The 21,809-nt window shown below is 43.2% G+C and overlaps 1 protein-coding gene across 1 annotated transcript in view; it reads left to right on the top strand.

The window, feature by feature from the left end:
- Positions 1–21,809, top strand: part of LOC144508907 (synaptotagmin-like protein 1) — a 61,544-nt gene that overhangs the window by 22,792 nt on the left and 16,943 nt on the right. The window contains exons 6-9 of the mRNA XM_078237120.1: positions 2,814–2,893; positions 9,627–9,743; positions 15,614–15,780; positions 16,187–16,289. Coding sequence (XP_078093246.1) covers positions 2,814–2,893; positions 9,627–9,743; positions 15,614–15,780; positions 16,187–16,289 — 467 coding nt within the window. The remainder of the gene's footprint in view (positions 1–2,813; positions 2,894–9,626; positions 9,744–15,613; positions 15,781–16,186; positions 16,290–21,809) is intronic.

Below are 21,809 nucleotides of genomic sequence, written 5' to 3'. Positions count from 1 at the left end.
GCTCCTGTACTAGAAACCTCTCGCAATGAAGGCTAACATGCCATTTGCCTTCTTCACCGCCTGCTGCACCTGCATGCTTACCTTCAGTGACTGGTGCACAAGGACACCCAGGTCCTACTTCCCTTTCCCAATTTACAACCATTCAGGTAGTAATCTGCTGCCTTGTTTTTGCTTCCAAAGTGAATAACCTCACATTTATCCAAATTATACTGGATCTGCCATTGATTTACCCACTCACCCAACCTGTCCAGATCATTCTGAAGGATCTGTGCATCTGCATCACAATTCACCCTCCCACCCAACTTGGTATCATCTGCAAACTTTGAGATGTTACATTTTGTTCCCTCATCCAAATCATTAATGTATATTGTGAATAGCTGGGGTCCCTGCACCAATCCCTGTGGCACCCCACTAGTTACTGCCTGCCAATTTGAAAAGCACCCATTAATTCCTACTGTTTCCTCTCTGCCAATAGTTTTCTATCCATCTCAGTACACGTCCCCAATCCCATGCGCTTTAATCCTGTATAATAATCTCTTGTGCAGGACTTTGTCAAATGCTTTCTGAAAGTCCAAATATACCACATCTACTGGTTCCCCCTTGTCAACTTTACCAGCCACATCTTCAAAGAATTCCATCAGATTTGTCAAGCATGATTTTCCCTTCATAAATCCATGGTGACTCAGTCTAATCCTGCCACTGCTTTCTAAACTGAATCCTTAGATTTTTCTGGGGAGGAACCACCTGACTTTGACTTGTCAATAAATCTTCTCTCTCACAAATGGCGTCATAATGTGACGCCACTGTTTAAAAAAGGAGGTAGACAAAAGGTAGGTAACTATAGGCCGGTTAGCTTAACTTCTGTAGTAGGGAAAATGCTTGAATCTATCATCAAGGAAGAAATAGCGAGACATCTGGATATAAATTGTCCCTTTTGGTAAGATGCAGCATGAGTTCATGAAGGGAAGGTCATGTTTGACTAATGTGGTGGAATTCTTTGAGAATAATGGGGAACCTGTGGATATGGCGTATCTGGATTTCCAGAAAGCATTTGACAAGGTGCCGCACCAAAGACTGCTACATAAGATAAAGGTGCATGGTGTTACGGTAATGTATTAGCATGGATAGAGGATTGGTTAACTAACAGAAAGGAAAGAGTGGGGGTAAATGGGTGATTTTTCTGGTTGGCGATCAGTGACTAGTGGTGTGCCTCAGGGATCAGTGTTGGGACTGCAATTGTTTACGATTTACATTGATGATTTGGAGTTGGAGACCAAGTGTAGTGTGTCAAAATTCGCAGATGACACTAAGATGAGTGGCAGAGCAAAGTGTGCAGAGGACGCTAAAAGTCTGCAAAAGGATATAGGTAGTCTAAGTGAGTGGACGAAGGTCTGGCAGATGGAGTACAATGTTGGTAAATGTGAGGTCATCCATTTTGGTAGGAAAACAGCAAAATGGACTATTATTTAAATTGTAAAAAATTGCAGCATGTTGCTGCACAGAGGGACCTGGGAGTCCTTGTGCAAGAACCTCAAGGAGTTGGTTTGCAGATGCAGCAAGTAATTAAGAAGGCAAATGGAATGTTGTCCTTCATTGCTAGAGGGATGGAGTTTAAAAACAGCGAGGTTATGTTGCAGCTGTACAAGGTGCTGGTGAGGCCACACCTGGAGTACTGTATACCGTTTTGGCCTCACTTGAGAAAGGATATACAGGCACTGGAGGGGGTGCAGAGGAGATTCACTAGGTTGATTCTGGATTTGAGAGGCTTGGCTTATGAGGAGAGACTGAGTAGACTGGGGCTATATTCATTGGAATTCAAAAGAGATCTTATAGAAACATATAAGATTATGAAGGCAATAGATAAGATAGAAGCAGGGAGGTTGTTTCCACTGGCAGGTGAAACTAGAGCTAGGGGGCATAGCCTCAAAATAAGGGGAAGCAGATTTAGGACCGAGTTGAGGAGGAACTTCTTCACACAGGGTTGTGAATCTGTGGAATTCCCTGCTCAGTGAAGCAGTTGAGGCTACCTCATTGAATGTTTTTAAGGCAAGGATAGATAAATTTTTCAACAGTAAAGGAATTAAGGGTAAGTGGAGCTGAGTCCAGGAAAAGATAATCCATGATCTTATTGAATGGCGGAGCAGACCCGAGGGGCCAGATGGCCTACTCCTGCTCCTAGTTCTTATGTTCTTATAAAAGATCCCAGAAAGTAACTGAGGCCCAGAGTAAAAATAAACAAAACCACATTTAAACCATTGAAGCAGCAATAAAAGGACTTCTAACCAGACAGCCCGGCAACAGTGAAAAAACCGAAAGCTGCTTAACTGCAGAAAACATGATTTTTTAAAAAAATTCTTAAAGGTACATTAACATCACAGGGCTCAGCAATGGTAATGCTCAAGGTTACAGAGACAGGATGGAGAGGAGGGCCTGGGTGGGATACTTTTTTGGAGAGTTGGTGCAGACTCAATAGGCCAGATGGGCTCTTTCTGCACTGAACAGATTCTATGGTTTCAGGCCTTGGGCCCTGTGGTGCAGGGCTGCAAATGCAGAACCAAAATTGAGATTTTCTTGATTTCATGACTGTCCTCTGACCAACACCTGATGCAAATCCCCCACATTGGCAGGATTACAGATTTGGGTCTCAGCCAGTGTTCGACTTGCCTGTTCAGGAAAGACAAAATGAGGGTCTTTGTACACACGGCTGATCACTTGTCCATTCTCCAATCCCTTAAATTAATACAAACAGATATTTTTGGTGTGATCAGTTCAATTTATGTTTATGATCATATTGATTGATTTGTAACCCGTAGATTGTGCACCATGTGCCATGGACGATGAGATGTTGAGGACTGAGGAGGGCAGCATACAAATCCCTACTGTAACAGTGCAGGTAATGAATGCAAAACTTGCAACACTTGTACACACATCACATAAACTGAACTATTGATCACCTACTCATTGCATGTGGATTGGAGAGGAAGCAACTCACTGACAGCATTTCCACAGCAAGGGAGGGAGTGAAGGGGTGAGATGGGGAGTGAAGGTAAGGGAGAGACAGCGGAGGTAAGGCAGAAAGAGGGGAGTAACAGGCAAGGAGGGTCGGGGCAGAGAAAGATGACTGGGTGGGTGAGGGAGAGGGGGCAAGAAGAGAAACTGAGGGCTAGGGTAGAGACTGGGGAGCAAGGGAGTGCACAGAGCAAGAGAGGGCATATAGTAAAGGGTGAGAGTAAGGTGGGGAGGGATGGAGGAAGAGAGAATGGGAAGGCGAGAGTGAAACCAAAAAACTAGGGCACGGCAAAGCAGGTTATGTGTCTGAATCAAAAATGTGGAACAGTGAGACTGTTCTGAGCAAATACTTCTACAAAAGATATGTATTTTAAATCTCTGCAGTTCATAATACTTGAATTTGAGACAAGAAGTAACTGGGCAGGTTCTCCAGTCCATAGTCACACTTTGTAGTAAGGTGCAGGATTGATGAGAGAGAGTTGCTTTCACTGATAGTTTACAGAATAAAGGCAACCTAGTTAAGATAAGGAATGGCAATCCATAGAAACTGATCCTATCCAACAGGTACAATACACTTGCTACCTTTAATGATCAGAATAAAGACTGTCTGAAGAACAGCTAAAATGCTGACCATAGTACTTAGAAACAGGAGGCTGTCCAAAGTAGGGAGGAAGGGAAGTATAATGTAGTAGTTGTAAGGGATTCAATAATTATGGGTCAGATAACATCCTTTCTATACAGAATCAAGAGTCCTTTATGTTGAGTTCCCAACCTAGTGTCATAGTGAGGAATATCTCAAACTAGCTTGAAAGGATGTTGGAGAGGGAGATGGAATATCCAGAAATTGTGATCTATGTTGGAATGAATAACATAACGAAGAGTAGGCAAGAGGTTTGTTTGCCTAGAAGTAGGAACTAAATTAAAGAACAGAGCCACAAGGCGTAAAATCTCTGGATTATTACTTAAATCGCATGTGCCTGTAAGGGTAAGCAGCTTGAAGTGGTGAACACCTGGCTGAAGGATTGGTGTGGAAAAGTGGAATTCCATTTCATGAGCCATTGGCACCAGTACAAGGCAAGAAGAAACTGTACCATTGGGATGGTCTCCACCAGCACCAGGCTGGAATCAGGATCCTACCAGAAAAGAAGCAAGGATTTTAAACTAGTAAATGGAGGAAAGGCTCAGGTGGAAAAGGTAGTATAAATAATAGTTTAATAGCAATGAGAGTTGAGGAGCAATCAGTAACTGTGCTTAGACATCACAGGTAGAGAAAAAATGAAAAACTGTAAACCAGCAGCGAGAAATAAGAAACGTGTGAGTAGAATATTAGAGCATAAAGACAGGTTGAGTGTGTGGTCCAAGTAGGCATTCATTGTAAAAACAGAGTATAAGGAACAAATTGAATGAATTATGGGTGCAAATTCAACTTTGAGGGTACAACATGGTAACCATTATTGAGTAACAGTTTTAACAACACCAGGTTAAAGTCCAACAGGTTTATTTGGTAGCAAATACCATTAGCTTTCGGAGCTCTGCTCCTTCGTCAGATGGAGTGGAAACCTGCTCTCAAACAGGGCACAGAGACACAAAATCAAGTTACAGAATACTGATTAGAATGCAAATCTCTACAGCCAACCAGTTCTTAAAGATACAGACAATGTGAGTGGAGGAGGGAGAATTGGCACAGGTTAAAGAGATGTGTGTTGTCTCCAGACAGGACAGGAGGCAAGCTGTGGAGGTTACTGATAGCGTGACATAAAGCCAACATCTCGGTTTAGGCCGTCCTCATGTGTGCAGAACTTGGCTATCAGTTTCTGCTCAGCGACTTTGCGCTGTCGTGTGTCGTGAAGGCCGCCTTGGAGAACGCTTACCCGAAGATCAGAAGCCAAATGCCCGTGACCGCTGAAGTGCTCCCCCACAGGAAGAGAACAGTCTCGCCTGGTGATTGTCGAGCGGTGTTCATTCATCCATTGTCATAGCGTCTGCATGGTTTCCCCAATGTACCATGCCTCCCGAGGCAACTTTCTCTACAATGTGAGTGGAGGAGGGAGCATGAAGCATAGGTTGTCGTAACCATGCCTTGGGAGGCATGGTACATTGGGGAAACCATGCAGACGCTACGACAATGGATGAATGAACACCGCTCGACAATCACCAGGCAAGACTGTTCTCTTCCTGTGGGGGAGCACTTCAGCGGTCACGGGCATTCGGCTTCTGATCTTCGGGTAAGCGTTCTCCAAGGCGGCCTTCACGACACACGACAGCGCAAAGTCGCTGAGCAGAAACTGATAGCCAAGTTCTGCACACATGAGGACGGCCTAAACCGAGATGTTGGCTTTATGTCACGCTATCAGTAACCCCCACAGCTTGCCTCCTGTCCTGTCTGGAGACAACACACATCTCTTTAACCTGTGCCAATTCTCCCTCCTCCACTCACATTGTCTGTATCTTTAAGAACTGGTTGGCTGTAGAGATTTGCATTCTAATCAGTATTCTGTAACTTGATTTTGTGTCTCTGTGCCCTGTTTGAGAGCAGGTTTCCACTCCATCTGACGAAGGAGCAGAGCTCCGAAAGCTAATGGTATTTGCTACCAAATAAACCTGTTGGACTTTAACCTGGTGTTGTTAAAACTCTTACTGTGTTTACCCCAGTCCAACGCCGGCATCTCCACATCATGACCACCATTATTGAGCCATGGCTTTAAGATGGTCAGGATTTGAAACTAAATACCAGGTTACAAGGTCAATACAAAAGACCGAGAATGTACTGGAGGAGAAGAAATAGCCTCAGTGATTAAGGATGAAATCACTACAATGATAGGAGAAGATGTGATGAGAGGTAAGTAGACAATAGAAATTTTATGGATAAAACTAAGAAACAGAAAAAAATTGAGACTGCAGTGAGAGTTGTGCATAGATCCTCTAGTAGCAGCTGTGAAGAGTTAAGTATGTATGATTACCAAGACTAGATAAGGGTGTTTCAAAAGCAGAATGGTTTTAATGGAGGATTTCATCTTTTATATGGATAAACAGGCTAGCATATGTCAGGAAGTTATTGAATTTCTTGAGTGTTCAGGGTCGTTTCCTGCAATCTTATGGGCGAGATCTTCCCAAAAAAATTCCAAGTGCCAAATGAGTGAGAAAACGGGAGAGTTTCAGACCCTTTTATTTTTGGAGCGGGTTTGAAAATGCAATCATATGACACTCTGTCACCTTTTGGACAGAAGTACGATCCTCAACAGTGAGGGGTGTAGTCTAAGCTCAAGAAGAAGCTGGCTGCAGAGCACCATTGAGCAGCCTCATCTCCCAGTGAACTGGGAGATTCCTGCCACCCGCTCCATGGACATCCCCGCCCCCCCCCCATCCCAGCTGATCACTCCCTGCTCCTGTCCCACCCCACCTCCGCCAATCACACCCCCGTCTGCAGAGCTCTGTCCCTGCTAATCACCTCCCCACCATTGATCACCACCCCTGCGGAGCTCCCCGTTCCCCCCCACCAATCACACCCTGTCTCCAAAGATCCCTCGCCGATCACCAACCCTGCAGAACACTGCCCTCCAATCACCTCCGTCTGATATTCCCACCCCCTTGGCACTGCCCCGGCACAATTATGGTGCTTGTTGGGCACTGTCAGGGCGCCTGGTGAGTATTGTCAGGCTGACGCTGCCCCATGGGCACAGTCCTGCCCCTGAGCACATGGGGGCTTCAATGGCATCTGATTTCACCCCCCACCCCTCAAGCGATGTCATCACGTCCGATCCCTGTTGGTGGGGAGTGATTCTCATCAGCCACAGGTCTTGCCGACAAGGGGGGAAACATCTGGGAGGCCAGAAAAGGACGTGCCAGGTGCATTATATTTAAATTGGCTTTGTTTCCCCCCTTCCTCCCGGCTTCTTGGGTGAAGCCGATCATGCCAGCAAAGCACAACCAGGAAGATGTCTTTCGGTGCAAGACCAGCTCATGCCCGCGGGAAGGCCTCGCAAGCCGTCTTCCCAGCTTGCTGTGCCAATTGAGCTGCGCAGCAAGCCAGAAAGATCTCATTCCATGTCCTAGAACCAACAGGCCATGTTAGATTTAATGATGAGTAATGAGCCAGATTTAGTTCACACCTTAATGGTGCATGAACATTTATCTAATAGGAATCCGAATATTATTGAGTTTAATGTAGTTATGGAAGGGAGAAATGTGAAACAGCTGTTTCTAGATTTGGGTAAGGCTAACTCCAGTGCTATGAGACAGAGAATGTCCACAGTAAATTGGGCAAATATATTAAGGGATTAAAAAACAGAGAATGAATGGGACGTGTTCAAAAACAATTTTCATGTGACACAGAACCAGTCTATACCACTAAGAAGTCCTCTATTTGCCAAAAAAATGCAGTTTTAGACTATATAAAAAAGAGAACATTTATTTTTTAAAAAGCACAAATCGTAGCAAAAAAGATACAAAGAACAGCAAAGAGTGACAGCAGAGCGATAAAAAGAGAGTATGAAAAAGAAACTTGCAAGGAATATCAAACAAAAAACAGTTATATTAGGACAAAGGGAGTGGTCAAGAGGCTTGAAAAGAGAGAATAGAGATATTGGGTGGGAAATTCCCACCCAAAGTCAATATACCCTTTGCTGGTCCATCAAATCTTCTGTCCCGTCTGTGGTAATTCCTACGGCAGCTAGGACTGAAAGATCCCAGCCATTGTTATTGAAAATAAGGAAATGGTGGACTTGTTGAAGAATTGATTTGCAAAGTAATTAAAGTAAAAGAGGTTAGCATGCCAGACGTTCCCAGGAAAATAATATTGAATCAAGGGCTTATCAAAAGTAACTTAAGCAAAGTAACTGTAATAAAGAAAATAGCGGTACCATGAAGAGTGACAAATATAGATGGTTTCCACCCCAGTGTCTTAAAAGAAATAGGTGAGAACATTGTGGATTCTCTAACCATAATTTCAATATGGGACCATTCCTCTAGATTGGAAAACTGTGTATGTCTGTCCATTATTTAAAAAGTAAGAGGGAATTATGGACTGGTTAGCCTAACATGTAGTCAGGAAATAGAGTGACCTTGAAATTTTCCAGCTGATCAGAGAATCAGCATGGATTTATAAATGGTAAGCTCTGACTGATGAACTTGATTGGATTTTTTTTGAAGCAGTCACTAAAGTAGTGGACAAGGGAATGTCTCCACATGTTTATATAGACTTGTGAAAGACATTTGCTAAATCCCTCATTCGAGCATGTTGACTAAAGATAGATCTTGTGGAATTAAACACAAATCACTCACCGATCAGCAAAACTGGTGAAATCATTTCGCTATCAACAAATGCAAGTTCATCCACTTTGGACCTAATTAGGATAGAACCGAATACTTTCTAAATAAATTATGCAGTGAGGTTCAATGAACCGTGGGGAGTGAAGGGGGGGGGGGGAATCCAGATTATATCGATAATGAAAATGTCATGAACGGAGAAGAGAATTAATCAAAAAAGCAAATGGAACGTTGGATTAGCAAACAAGGGGGTAGAAGCTAAATTACAAATATAGAAAACCATACGCAGACTACCTCCAGTACTGTGACTTGTGCTGGGCACCACTCCTGAGGAATGTGTTTTGGCCTTGGAGGAAGTGCAGCACAGAGGTTAAATTATAAGAGACTACACAATTCCTAGACTTTAGAAAGTTATGGAATGATTGATCAAGGTTTTTAAGATGTTAAAAGGAACAGATCAGGTAAAAAGAGAGGACAATTTCTGCCAGTTTGGGAGCTTAGGACTAGAAGAATAGACAAATAAATAGAGCTAGATATATTAGGAAGTGTTTCTACACATAAGGGATGGAGGAAATTTTAATTCTTTGTCACAAATGGTAATGAATGTTAGATCGGCTTTTAAATTTAAACCTGAAATTGATCGTTTTTATTAACCAAAGGTATTAATGGATACAAAACAGTTGTGCTTTCATTGGTGGGAAAGGCTTGAAGGCCTTTTAGGTTTACTGCTATTTCTATGATCTGGAGAATGGCTGGGGGAACGTGGGGTAAGCCGGAGGGCGAGTGGGGGCAGTAGCGAGAGAATGTGTGCAAGCTGAGGGTAGCAGCGCAAGAGTGTGTCAGGGGAAAGATGTAAGAGAGCATGTGTGGGGGAGAGAAATGAGAGAATGTGTGTAGGGGGAAACAGGAGAGAGTGATGGGAGAGGAAGGTGGAAGGAAGAATAGACAGTTGGGGAGGGAGAGACTGAGAAGGGGAGCTTGAGTTAGCTAGAGAGGAGTGGGAGGGAGGAATGAAATAGGAGGGAAAAGAAGAGGATAGGGGTGAGAAGGAGAAGAGCATGGGGCTGGGAGAGAGTGAGTGAGACACTTGGAGGAAGAGAGGGTAAAGGGGAAGAGGAAGGGCATAGATAGAATATAGTGAGATTGGAAATCCACGGCAATAATCCATTGATGCTGACTGGGTACCAGTGGCAATATTGCTAGTGATGCTCAGTTGGGCCCACAGTGCCCACAAGGTTGGAGCTCAGTGCTATTATGATGGAGACAGTAATAGGTTGTTGAATTGAGATGATGGTACAGATTGGGTTTGTTGCTGATCAATTTCATGCTCTGATTAATTATTTTCTTGCCAGCTACAGAGTGATGATGAGATTGATGGCAACACTCATTCCCAGCACAGCAATGAGTTCAGTGTGCCAACAAAAGATGTGGATGTTAACAGCTCGCTGTCCAGTTTCCAATCCCCTGCTGTGAGTACTGGAATGTGCTGAGTTCTGAATCCCCTTCTGAAGATGTGTTGTTTCCCCTTCTGTGTCCTCTTGCATGTGATAGTTTCCAATCCCAGTTGTGTGTACTGAGATGTACTTTATTTCGACTGTTGTGCGTACTGGGATTTTCTATTAATTTAGCTGGCACATTTTAGACAGCAAAGATATTGAAAAATGAATGCACAGATGTTTCTGCTGCACCAGAACCTTTCTCTGTGAAGCAGTGTTGTGGTTGGATATTTAGCAGGGGTGACATGCTGCATAATATCTCCCAGCCTCACAAAGTAACAGTTGGGCAGAGAATTGGTGATGTGTCAGGAACTCGCTCTATAATCAGTCACACTTATTGAACTGAAGTTATTCTGCCCACATCCTGATTTCTGTTGTAAAATCCTCAATGCCTGTCTCATTTGATATTGATCCTTCCTTCAAGGTACAGCATGAATAAACAGTATACATGTAACCCCCTGCTGACAACTATATGCTCTGACCAGCTGAGTTAAGTAAATCTGTACCTGGGATGTGCTTGATGTTATAAGGGGCTACTATGTAAATGTTCAATTAACAGGATCCTGAGTTCTTAGCGGTTGGTGTTGAGCTAGGCTAAATTTCCTATTTACCAATAAATGTCAGTAAAGGCGTGAATGAAAAGGATTAGTGTATGCAGTTGCAATCTAGAGTAATAACCTATTAATAATAGCGCGGTGCCTCCTAAAATGGTAAGTAGGTAAACTTTATAATAAGAAAAGGTTCAGGACAACCATGCAAAAGGAATAACAAAAATAAATTTATTTTCTTGCATTGTTGCATCTCATAAAACAGGTAAAGAGTCCCAAACTAAAGATTTTTCAATTAAACAGTTTCAACCCTGAGAAATGTTCAAAATATCACCAAGCGCTTGGATTTATTAACGTTGGGGCCCATACGTTGGTGCACATATGAAGAAAACCCACCCTCAACAACACACTGCTGATACCGTTCAGTGTCTGATAGTATAGTCTCCAGTTACTCACGCAACCATGACACACACAGTCCAGAAGGGTCTGCGAGCGGGAAGATGATGCAGCAGGAAAAAAGAATGCAGCAAGCTGTCCGTGTGGTGACGCAGGTCCAGTGCGCTGAAGTCTGTCCTCCTCGGCAGTGCTGCTTAGCAAGTTAGCTTCAGCTAATCCTCGTTCTCTCCGTCTTCTCAGTGAAAACTACGCCCGGCGTTTATTCCCTCACCGGCAGTTTCTAGCAGAAACGTCCACGCTTGAGAGTACAAGACGATGCGCTTTACACTTTTTCTCAACAGTAATGAAAATAACAAACAGGACTAAACCTTGCTGCCTTTCACTTCAAACTGGAAAAACCAAATTACTAACCTGCGACAAACACGAGCTTTAACTGCACAGTGATATTTGTGCCCATACTGTGAAGTATGTTAGTCTACAAATATTATTTGCCTCGACGTTAAAACTGGGTTTTTACTGCATGAAGACAGCTCCTCTTTCCCACGTGTGTCTCCCCACTGCAGCTTCCTCTGCCTCCCGCCGTTTTTCTTTTTCCCTCCCCCTAAGTAATCTGATTGGCTTAAAGTGCAGCTCTCTAGAAAACGGATTGGCTTAGCTTACATCACTCAAACAAACAGTATCTGTTCACGGTATTTGGCCCAGTAAACAGGATATTGAAACTCACAAGAAAACAAAGAACAATGGTAAATGTCTTTTTCATTAAATTCACCCATATTTGAAGAAAACACACTCTTTTCATTTTTCTTTCATTTATCCTTTTTGTTTCAGGCCCCTACATAGACATGGCCTGTTGGTGCTGCCATGCAACTTGAAGACTAATAGAACATAGAACAGTACAGCACAGAACAGGCCCTTCGGCCCACGATGTTGTGCCGAGCTTTATCTGAAACCAAGATCAAGCTATCCCACTCCCTATCATCCTGGTGTGCTCCATGTGCCTATCCAATAAGCGCTTAAATGTTCCTAAAGTGTCTGACTCCACTATCACTGCAGGCAGTCCATTCCACACCCCAACCACTCTCTGCGTAAAGAACCTACCTCTGATATCCTTCCTATATCTCCCACCACGAACCCTATAGTTATGCCCCCTTGTAATAGCTCTATCCACCCAAGGAAATAGTCTTTAAACGTTCACTCTATCTATCCCCTTCATCATTTTATAAACCTCTATTAAGTCTCCCCTCGGTCTCCTCCGCTCCAGAGAGAACAGCCCTAGCTCCCTCAACCTTTCCTCATAAGACCTACCCTCCAAACCAGGCAGCATCCTGGTAAATCTCCTCTGCACTCTTTCCAGCGCTTCCACATAATCTGGATGAGATTCACATCTTATTAGTTCCTTTCCCACTTCGTTAGTCACCATTTCATATCAATGTTGTCAGCATTCTCAGGATTGTCAGTATTCTTGAGATAATGGATGTAATTCTCCCAAAATATTTCTAAGTGTTGTCCCCAGCAGGAAAACTGGTGAGATTCCCACTGGGAGGGTCAGTGCGATTCAGTTCACAATTCAACCACACTTCGAAATTGTTTGGAGCCTGCGGAGGTTCTCACTGAATTCTTCCACACTTAGAATTTGTTTTGAAGTGGGGACCTTTGCACCTGTGTCTTAAACTTAAACTGAAACCTTTCTCCATTAGTGCAAATTGTGCAAAGGTGCTGGCAAGACCTGGTCCTCCAAGATTGGCGCGGCCTTTTTAAAGGTCGTTTGTGGAGACCAGTGATTCACACTGGGTTCCCGTTGCGCCTATCAGTGAATTGCAGGAACCAGGAGAATCCAGCTCCAACCCCACCTTGCCCTGCTGGACATGAACCAGATTACATCGGGGCACGGGTCTGGGAAAATCCCAAAAGGTTTCTTCTTGGTGCTAAATGTGCCATTGCCCCTCCCCTGCAATTCCCAGGGTCCCGTGCGTCCCCAGGGCAATCTACGCATGAGCACACAGGGTTGGAAAATCATGGCCAATACTTCCAAAACCCAATCTAAGGCAAAAATAAAGAACTTGCATTTGCCATGGGTTTTTGGCATCCTCAGGATCACCTAAAAGACTTAGCAGCCAACCAATAACTTTTGAAATTCAGTCACTATTGTTATGAGGGCAATTATGGCAACCAATATATGCAGAGCAAGATTGCAGGACAGCAAGTTAACTGAATAATAATATAACTGTTTTACTGGTGTCTATTGAAGGATGAATGTTGACCAGGACTCCAAGAGAACTCCTTGTTCTTTTTCGGAATAATTACATTCAGCTGAACATGCAGGTGATGCATTGGCTTGACGTCTCATCTAACACCTCTGACAATGCAGTTTTCAACCCAAATTACAGGCCAAAGTCATGGATTGGGGTTTGAACCCACATTTCTCTGACTCCAAGGTATAAATAAAAATAACTGAGCCAGACTGACACTACTTTTTTTTCCAAAAGTGTGTCTTATTTAAAGGTGCATTACAATAGAATTCAAATATGGCAGTTCACATCTTGCAATACAGATCAATTTGTTTAAACATCGTGTATTGGGTGTCTCACTCCATTTACAATGCAGATTACATCAACATTTACATTGCATGTAAAAAAAAAATTAACACATACAGCCTGAGGGATCTTACACTAGGGTATACAATAATGGGGGAGGGGAACTTAAACTGAAACCTTTCTCCATTAGACCTTGAGTTACACCAAGCTTCAGTGAGTCCCTCAGCACATGGTGCTGAAGTATGAAATGTGCTTGGTAATGGACTTTTCTTTGCTCTGGAAGACCAGCAGGTTTTGGGCGGATCAAAGAGCATCTTTCACTCGATGGCCTCCCAGTAGCAGCTAATGGTTGTTCGTCTCACTGTACATCTCTCGGAGCAATTCATAGAGCTGGAGACCTGTGTTATGGAGATACTCGGGATCAGTATCAACAAAAACAACTGCAGCACTTTCCAGACATGTTTGCAACTGCACATTTCAAGAGGAAATGTGGCAGTCTTACCCAATCTGCATCTGGTATTGACAGTCTGCTTTGGGAGCCATGTGACCGATCCATTATCCTCATTTTCAACAGGGCCTCTGGGCTGTTGCATGCAGGTTACTGCCTGATTGACTTATAATCAAAGGTGTTTTTTTTTTTGCACAAGCTTTCCTAAGGGGAACAAGTGGTATAGTATGACTCAGATGCATCCTTCACAACATCGAATTTTAGCACATGGTGACATTTGGTGGTTCCATATCGAGTGTCTGTGCATAGCTTGATGCAACCATACTCAAAAGTAGCCATTAGGATGAAGATGGCATTGGCTACATTTCTTCCTCCTCGATCTGAAGATTTTTGCATCAAAACCCTGAGGGCAAGGCCCGTTTTTGATCTCCAGACAAAGTAATTGTCACCACAGTCAGAATATGAGGTAGTACTGCAACTTGTACAACAATACTCTGAGCACCTCACTCCTGATGACCAGCTTCTAACCCACAATCAAGAGGGAAAATCTCTCCCACATACCCAGATTCTGCTTGACTACTTTAGCTGTATGCGTCTTTAGTTCTTGGTGCATGCCCTAACCCCTCCAAATCATATTCCCATCCCTTTCAGGCAACCCTGATCTGACTGTGGAGGGGACAAAGGATCAGTAGCCCCAGTTCATAAGAAAGTGGCTTTTTGTTGCAATTTACTCAAGCTCCCAAGGCTAATTTGCCTGGCCATAGATGCTCCTCAATCTGTGGACAGAAAGTGGGTCCAAGCAGAACTCAGTAATGTCTTTAATGTACAAGGAGGCTTTGAATCGAATACCTCAACTGCCGAGGATCATTGCCCCTTTTATGTCTGCATCCTGCCTGATGAACTTGGCAAAATGTTTGATGCAACACACAAACAAGACAGAAGAGAGATGACAGCCTTGCCTGATTGGGAAACTTTCCAATTTCCACCCTTTGATTAAAACCACACTAGTAATGTTGAAATAACTCCACCAAGGCTGGTGTCCCTTCAGCAAACTTAGATTTATTTACAATAATTAGTACACTCAGACAGGTACTTCCCCATGCAGAGTATAGACCTCAAGTGCCAGTAACCCAGACATTCTACATTAAAAACCTCTACAGGGCTCCTGGATAGGACAGCATTAACTTCCTCAATCAAGGAGCTCCTATTCTAACAGGTCCACCTTGTGACCCTTGTTAAAGTCATTATACATATTTGTGTAGAATAAGTGGAGCCAATTGCAGATTCCCTCCACCAACACCAGTTAGGAAAGCACATCCATCCTGTATATATGCAATATTCTGTCCAAAACTATTTCTAATCCAAGTTAATTAAGCTGCTGTGCTTTCTCCTAACTTGTATATTTGCGATTTGCCTTCAAATAGCACCTTCAGATTCAAAGAAGACAACTTACTTAACAGCAATCTCAATGTTGCACTTCAGATAAGGAAGGGTTCATCACTTAGAGTGCAATCACATCGTCAAGCATCTTACTGCAGGGGTGGGGAGTGGGGAAATGCAGTGTCAACTTCGCTTTGACTCTGTCTGTGACATCAGATCTTACACCTTGTTGGTGCCTGAATCTGTGTGAAACTTGTGGCTGCTTGGTTTGTGGTAAAGATGACTCTTGAAGTTCCATTAACATACAGGCTGAGGACCAAGAGCTGTAAAGTGTGTTTACATTGGATAGTTCTTTATTGGCCAGCACAGGTACGATAGCTAAATGGCCTCCTTCTCTGATGTAAAATTTCTATGATTCTATTTACACAGTAGGACTCTTGGACTCCATTAGACTGCACCAATTTCTCTGACACTGGAACCTTGGTAAGTAATGCATCAGAAGCATCACTAACTGATATTGTGTTTTCTCTCCTGTAGCTCAGTGGCAGTATGATGAGCTTGTACAGCAGCGCTGATTTTGGATGTGTCGATGTGAGAGGCAGTATCACTTTCTCACTCTATTATGATGAGAACAATCTTGAGTTCAATGTTCATGTGGTGCAATGTGATGATCTAGCTGGAGCCAAGAAAAATCGTTCTGACCCGTAAGTACAAAATCTTTCGTGAAATGTGATTTTGATACAAATTTACTGACTTGCAACAGATAGAAGCTCAGATGTGAGTGATAAGATGGTGACATCCACATTAGCACAGGACTATCCACGTGGAATCGTGATTCAGCTCGGAGATTAATATATAAGCGCTTGTGTCTGCGTACACTTATCTTGGTGTCCCTGAGTTTGCATGTCAAACAATGTCAGACATGAACGCTGCCCCGTCACAAGAATTGGAGCAGGTGAGGGGCGGACAATGGGAAGGTCTGTTGACCTTGGGCGGGATTTTCCGATCTCGGGTCAAGTGAGACCTTAAAATCTCGCCCGGTGTTTTATTTTGATTCAAATGTTTCGTAATGAGGTGATTAGTGATTTTACTAACTTAACCCTTTAACAGTTATGTGAAGAGCTATCTTCTCCCAGACAAATCATCTCGAAGCAAACGTAAAACCTCAGTGAAAAAGAAAACCCTGAATCCTACTTTTAATGAGTGGTTAAAGGTAAGATCAGTTAATCTATATTTATCTTCATCTACTTGTCAGTAAACGTACATACATATCCTGATATTAACTAACATACCCCCCTCCTATCATGTATATATACTGACATAGCCTAACATATATTTACTACATCACTCAGACCACCTATTTCCACCTCCATTACATTGCCTAACTCCACCCTTGCCTCAACTCAACTACCACAAAAACCCTTATCCTTGCCCCTTATATTTCAGAATTTGAATATTACTGAAAAAAGAGACATTTTGCCAAAGTTTTTCATCTTGTGCTTACCAATTTCAAATGACCGCAACAATTTATACCACAAGACTTAAAAGGGTGCTGATTAGTTGACAAGTCAACTCTGATAGACCAAGGTACTGCCATGGAGAAAGCAACAGGGAACTATCAGCATCCATCCTTCTTGATAATTCAAAGGCTCAAGGCCTGAACATATTCATTTTGTTTGCAGACGAGCAAGTTGTGAAAGGAAAAGATTAGCAAAGCCTATTGAAGCCAGAGTTAGGAACATTTAAATGGGGAATAAGGAAATGGCAGACATGTCTGTCTTCAAGGAGGAAGTTACAAAATATCTCCCAGAACAAAGAAAAGTACAGCACAGGAACAGGCCCTTTGGCCCTCCAAGCCTGCACCAATCATGATGTCTGCCCAAACTAAAACCGTATGCACTTAGTCTGTACCCTTCCATTCCCATCCTATTCATGTTTTCATCTAGTTGCCCCTTAAATGCCGCAATTGTACCTGTTCCCGCTACCTCCCCAGGCCGTGCATTCCAGAAATTCACCACCCTCTGTAAAAAAAAAAAGTTTGCCTCGCACATCTCCTCTAAACTTTTCCCCATGCACCTTAAACCTATGTCCCCTAGTACTCAACTTTTCTACCTTGGAAAAGAACATCTGACTATCCATGCCACTCATGATCTTGTAGATCTCTATCAGGTCATCCCTCAACCTCTGTCATTCCAGTGAGAACAAACCAAATTTATCCAACCATTCCTCATAGCTACATAGAAGTATTAGAGAATCATGGGACAAGCAAGAATGAGGAATTGAATGAAATTAATATTATTAAATAAGTCATACTGAAGAAATTAATGGGACTGAAAGTTGTTAAACCCCATGGACCTGATGAGCTACAACCAAGAGTGTTGGAAGAGGTGGCTGTGGAGAAAGTGGATGCATTGATATCATCTTCCAGAATTTTGCAGATTCTGGAACGGTTCCTGAAGATTTGAAGGTGGCAGATGTAACCCCATTGTTTAAGAAAGACAGGAGAGAGAAAACCAGAAACTACAGACCAGTTAGCCTCATATCAGTAGTAGGAAAACTGCTAGAATCTATTAAAAATGATGTGGTAACTAGGCACTTAGAAAACAATGATAGGTTTGAGCAGAGTCAACATAGATTTATGAAAAGAAAATCATGGCGGTGGGGGGGATGGGGGGGTGTTTTCTGCTCCTGTTTTCAGTGGGGTCAGCAGTGATAGCGGAAAATCCTGCTGGAGTCCCAAAACGCAGTTTACGCCAATGGGATGTCCCGTAACAATCGTCCCTAGCCCCCACCAATGACATTTTTTAAAAAAATTGGATCCCCATTGGAATAAATTTTAATGCCCCCCTGGCAATTAGATTGTTCATTCACATCAGCATGAATCACGGCAGATCTCCCAGGAAATGCACCTGGTGACCAGAGTAGTACAGTTGAGTGCATCGCTGAGGGGAGAAGATAAGAAAATAAGAACTAGGAGCAGGAGTAGGCCATCTGGCCCCTCGAGCCTGCTCCGCCATTCAATAAGATCATAGCTGATCTTTTTGTGGACTCAGCTCCATTTACCCACCCGCTCACCATAACCCTTAATTCCTTTACTGTTCAAAAAATTGTCTATCCTTGCCTTAAAAACATTGTGTGGTAGCCTCAACTGCTTCTTTGGCCAGGGAATTCCACAGATTCACAATCCTTTGTGTTAAGAAGTTCCCCCTCAACTCGGTCCTAAATCTACTTCCCCTTATTTTGAGGCCATGAGCCGTAGTTCTAGTTTCACCGGCCAGTGGAAACAACTTCCTTGCTTCTATCTTATCTATTCCCTTCATAATCTTGTATGTTTCTATAAGATCTCCCCTCATTCTTCTGAATTCCAATGAGTATAGCCCCAGTCTACTCAGTCTCTCCTCATAAGCCAACCCTCTCAACTCCAGAATCAACCTAGTGAATCTCCTCTGCATCCCCTCCAGTGCCAGTATATCCTTTCTCAAGTAACAAGACCAAAACTGTACACAGTACTCCAGGTGTGGCCTCACCAGCACCTTATACAGCTGCAACGTAGCCTCGCTGTTTTTAAACTCCATCCCTCTCGCAATGAAGGACAAAATTCCATTTGCTTTCTTAATCACCTGCAAACCAACTCCTTGAGATTCTTGCACAAGGACACCCAGGTCCCTCTGTGCAGCAACATGCTGCAATTTTTTACTATTTAAATAATAGTCCATTTTGCTGTTATTCCTACCAAAATGGATGACCTCACATTTACCAACATTGTACTCCATCTGCCAGACCTTCGCCCACTCACTTAGACTATCTATATCCTTTTGCAGACTTTCAGCGTCCTCTGCACACTTTGCTCTGCCACTCATCCAAGTGTCATCTGCGAATTCTGACACACTACACTTGGTCTCCAACTCCAAATCATCTATGTAAATTGTAAACAATTGCAGTCCCAACACTGATCCCTGAGGCACACCATTAGACACTGATCTCCAACCAGAAAAACACCCATTTACCTCCACTCTTTCCTTTCTGTTAGTTAACCAATCCTCTATCCATGCTAATACATTACCCGTAACACCGTGCACCTTTATCTTATAGCAGTCTTTGGTGCGGCACCTTGTCAAATGCCTTCTGGAAATCCAGATACACCACATCCACAGGTTCCCCATTGTCCACTGCACATGTAATGTTCTCAAAGAATTTTACCAAATTAGTCAAACATGACCTTCCCTTCATGAACCCATGCTGCACTTTACCAATGGGACAATTTATATCCAGATGTCTTGCTATTTCTTCCTTGATAGATTCAAGCATTTTCCCTACTACAGAAGTTAAGCTAACTGGCCTATAGTTACCCACCTTTTGTTTACCTCCTTTTTTAAACAGTGGCGTCACATTTGCTGTTTTCCAATCTGCAGGAACCTCCCCAGAGTCCAACGAATTTTGCATTTGCTATTTCTCCGGCCACCTCTTTTAGTACCCTGGGATGCATTCCATCAGGACCAGGAGACTTGTCTACCTTTAGCCCCATTAACTTGCCCAACACTACCTCTTTCATGATAATAGTTTCTAGATTCTCACCTGCCATAACCTTCCTGTCGTCAATTTTTGGCGTGTTACTGGTGTCTTCCACTGTGAAAACCGACACAAAATACCTGTTCAATGCCTTGGCCATTTCCTCATTTCCAGTTATTACATTCCCCTTCTCATCCTCTAAAGGACCAATGTTTACTTTAGCCACTCTTTTTTTCGTTTTATATATTTGTAGAAGCTTTTGCTGTCTGCTTTTATATTCTGAGCTAGTTTACTCTCATAATCCATCTTGCCTTTCTTTATAGCTTTTTTCGTGGCTTTCTGTTGATCTTTAAAGTTTTCCCAATCCTCTAGGTTCCCACTAATCTTTACCACTTTGTATGCATTTTCTTTCAATTTGATACCCTCCTTTATTTCCTGAGATATCCATGGCTGATTATCTCTTTTTCTACAGTCCTTCCTTATCACTGGTATATACTTTTGCTGAGCACTGTGAAAGATCGCTTTGAAAGTCCTCCACTGTTCCTCAATTGTCCCACCATAAAGTTTTTGCTCCCAGTCTACCTTAGCTAATGCCTCCCTCATCCCTTTGTAGTCTCCTTTGTTTAAGCACAAGATACTGGTATTGGATTTTATCTTCTCACGCTCCATCTGTATTTTAAATTCAACCATACTGTGATCGCTTCTTCCGAGAGGATCCCTAGCTGCAAGGTCATTAATTATTCCTGTCTCATTACACAGGACCAGACCTTGGATAGCCTGCTCTCTCGTAGGTTCCATTACATACTGTTCAAGAAAGCTATCACGGATACATTGTATTAACTCCTCCTCAAGGCTGCCTTGACCGACCTGGTTTGACCAATTGATATGTAGATTAAAATCCCCCATGATAATTGCTGTACCATTTTTACATGCATCAGTTATTTCTTTGTTTATTTCTCTCCCCACCATGATGTCATTATTTGGTGGCCTATAGACTATGCCTACCAGTGACTTTTTCTCCTTACTATTTCTGATTTCCACCCAAATTAATTCAACCTTTTTTTCCATAGAACCTATATCATCGCTCTCTACCACCCTGATGTCATCCTTAAATATCAGAGCTACACCACCTCCCTCAACTTCCTGTCAGTCCCTCCGAACAGTCTGTTGCCTCTGGATATTTAATTCCCAGTCGTGACCATCCTGCAACCATGTCTCTGTAGTAGCCACCAAATCATACTCGTTCGCAATGATTAGTGCCATCAACTCATTTACCTTGTTTAGAATGCTATGAGCATTCAGAAAAAGTGCCCTTATGCTAGTTTTTGTACTATCTTTTTGAATTCTAACCCTTCCATTAATAACATCTCCTGAGTTCTCCTTCCTTTTAACTTTCTTCCTGATTTTTGATATAGTTGGAACCTTCTCCCCACATTTTTGTCCTTCTCGGACTCCTTACATAGGTTCCCATCCCCCTGGCATATTAGTTTAAACCCTCACTAACCGCTCTAGCAAACACTCCCCCGAGGACATCAGTCCCAGTCCTGCCCAGGTGTAATCCGTCCAATTTGTACAGGTCCCACCTCCCCCAGAACCAGTCCCAATGCCCCAGGAATCTGAAACTACCCCCCCCCCCCGACACCATCTCTTCAGCCATATATTTATCCGATATATCCTATCATTTCTACTCTGACTAGCACGTGGCACCGGTCGTAATCCTGAGATCACTACCTTTTGAGGTCTGATTTCTTAACTTTCTTCTGAGCTCTCTGTATTCTGCTTTTAGGACCTCATCCCTTTTTTTTACCTATGTCGTTTGTACCAATGTGTACTATGACCACCGGCTGTTCGCCCTCCCCCTTCAGAATGTCCTGCAGCCGCTCCGAGACATCCTTGACCCTAGCACCAGGGAGGCAACATACCATCCTGGAGTCTTGTTTGCTGCCACAGAAACGCCTGTCTATTCCCCCTTACAATTGAATCCCCTGTAACTATTGCACTGGCACACTTTTTACCCCTCCCCTCTGCAGCAGAACCAACTGTGGTGCAACGAGTTTGGCTGCTACTGCTTTCCCCAGAGGTCATTCCCCTCAACAGCATCCAAAGCGGTATATCTGTTTTGCAGGGGAATGGCCACAGGAGATTCCTGCACTACCTGCCTATCTCTCTCGCTCTGTCTGGTGGTCACCCATTCCCTTCCTGTCTGCGGAGTCTGAGCCTGCAG

This window comes from Mustelus asterias, chromosome 21 (assembly GCF_964213995.1).
Source record: "Mustelus asterias chromosome 21, sMusAst1.hap1.1, whole genome shotgun sequence".
Lineage (NCBI taxonomy): Eukaryota > Metazoa > Chordata > Chondrichthyes > Carcharhiniformes > Triakidae > Mustelus > Mustelus asterias.
Note: the sequence above shows the minus strand (reverse complement) of the source record. Positions and strands in the feature narration are given on the sequence as shown.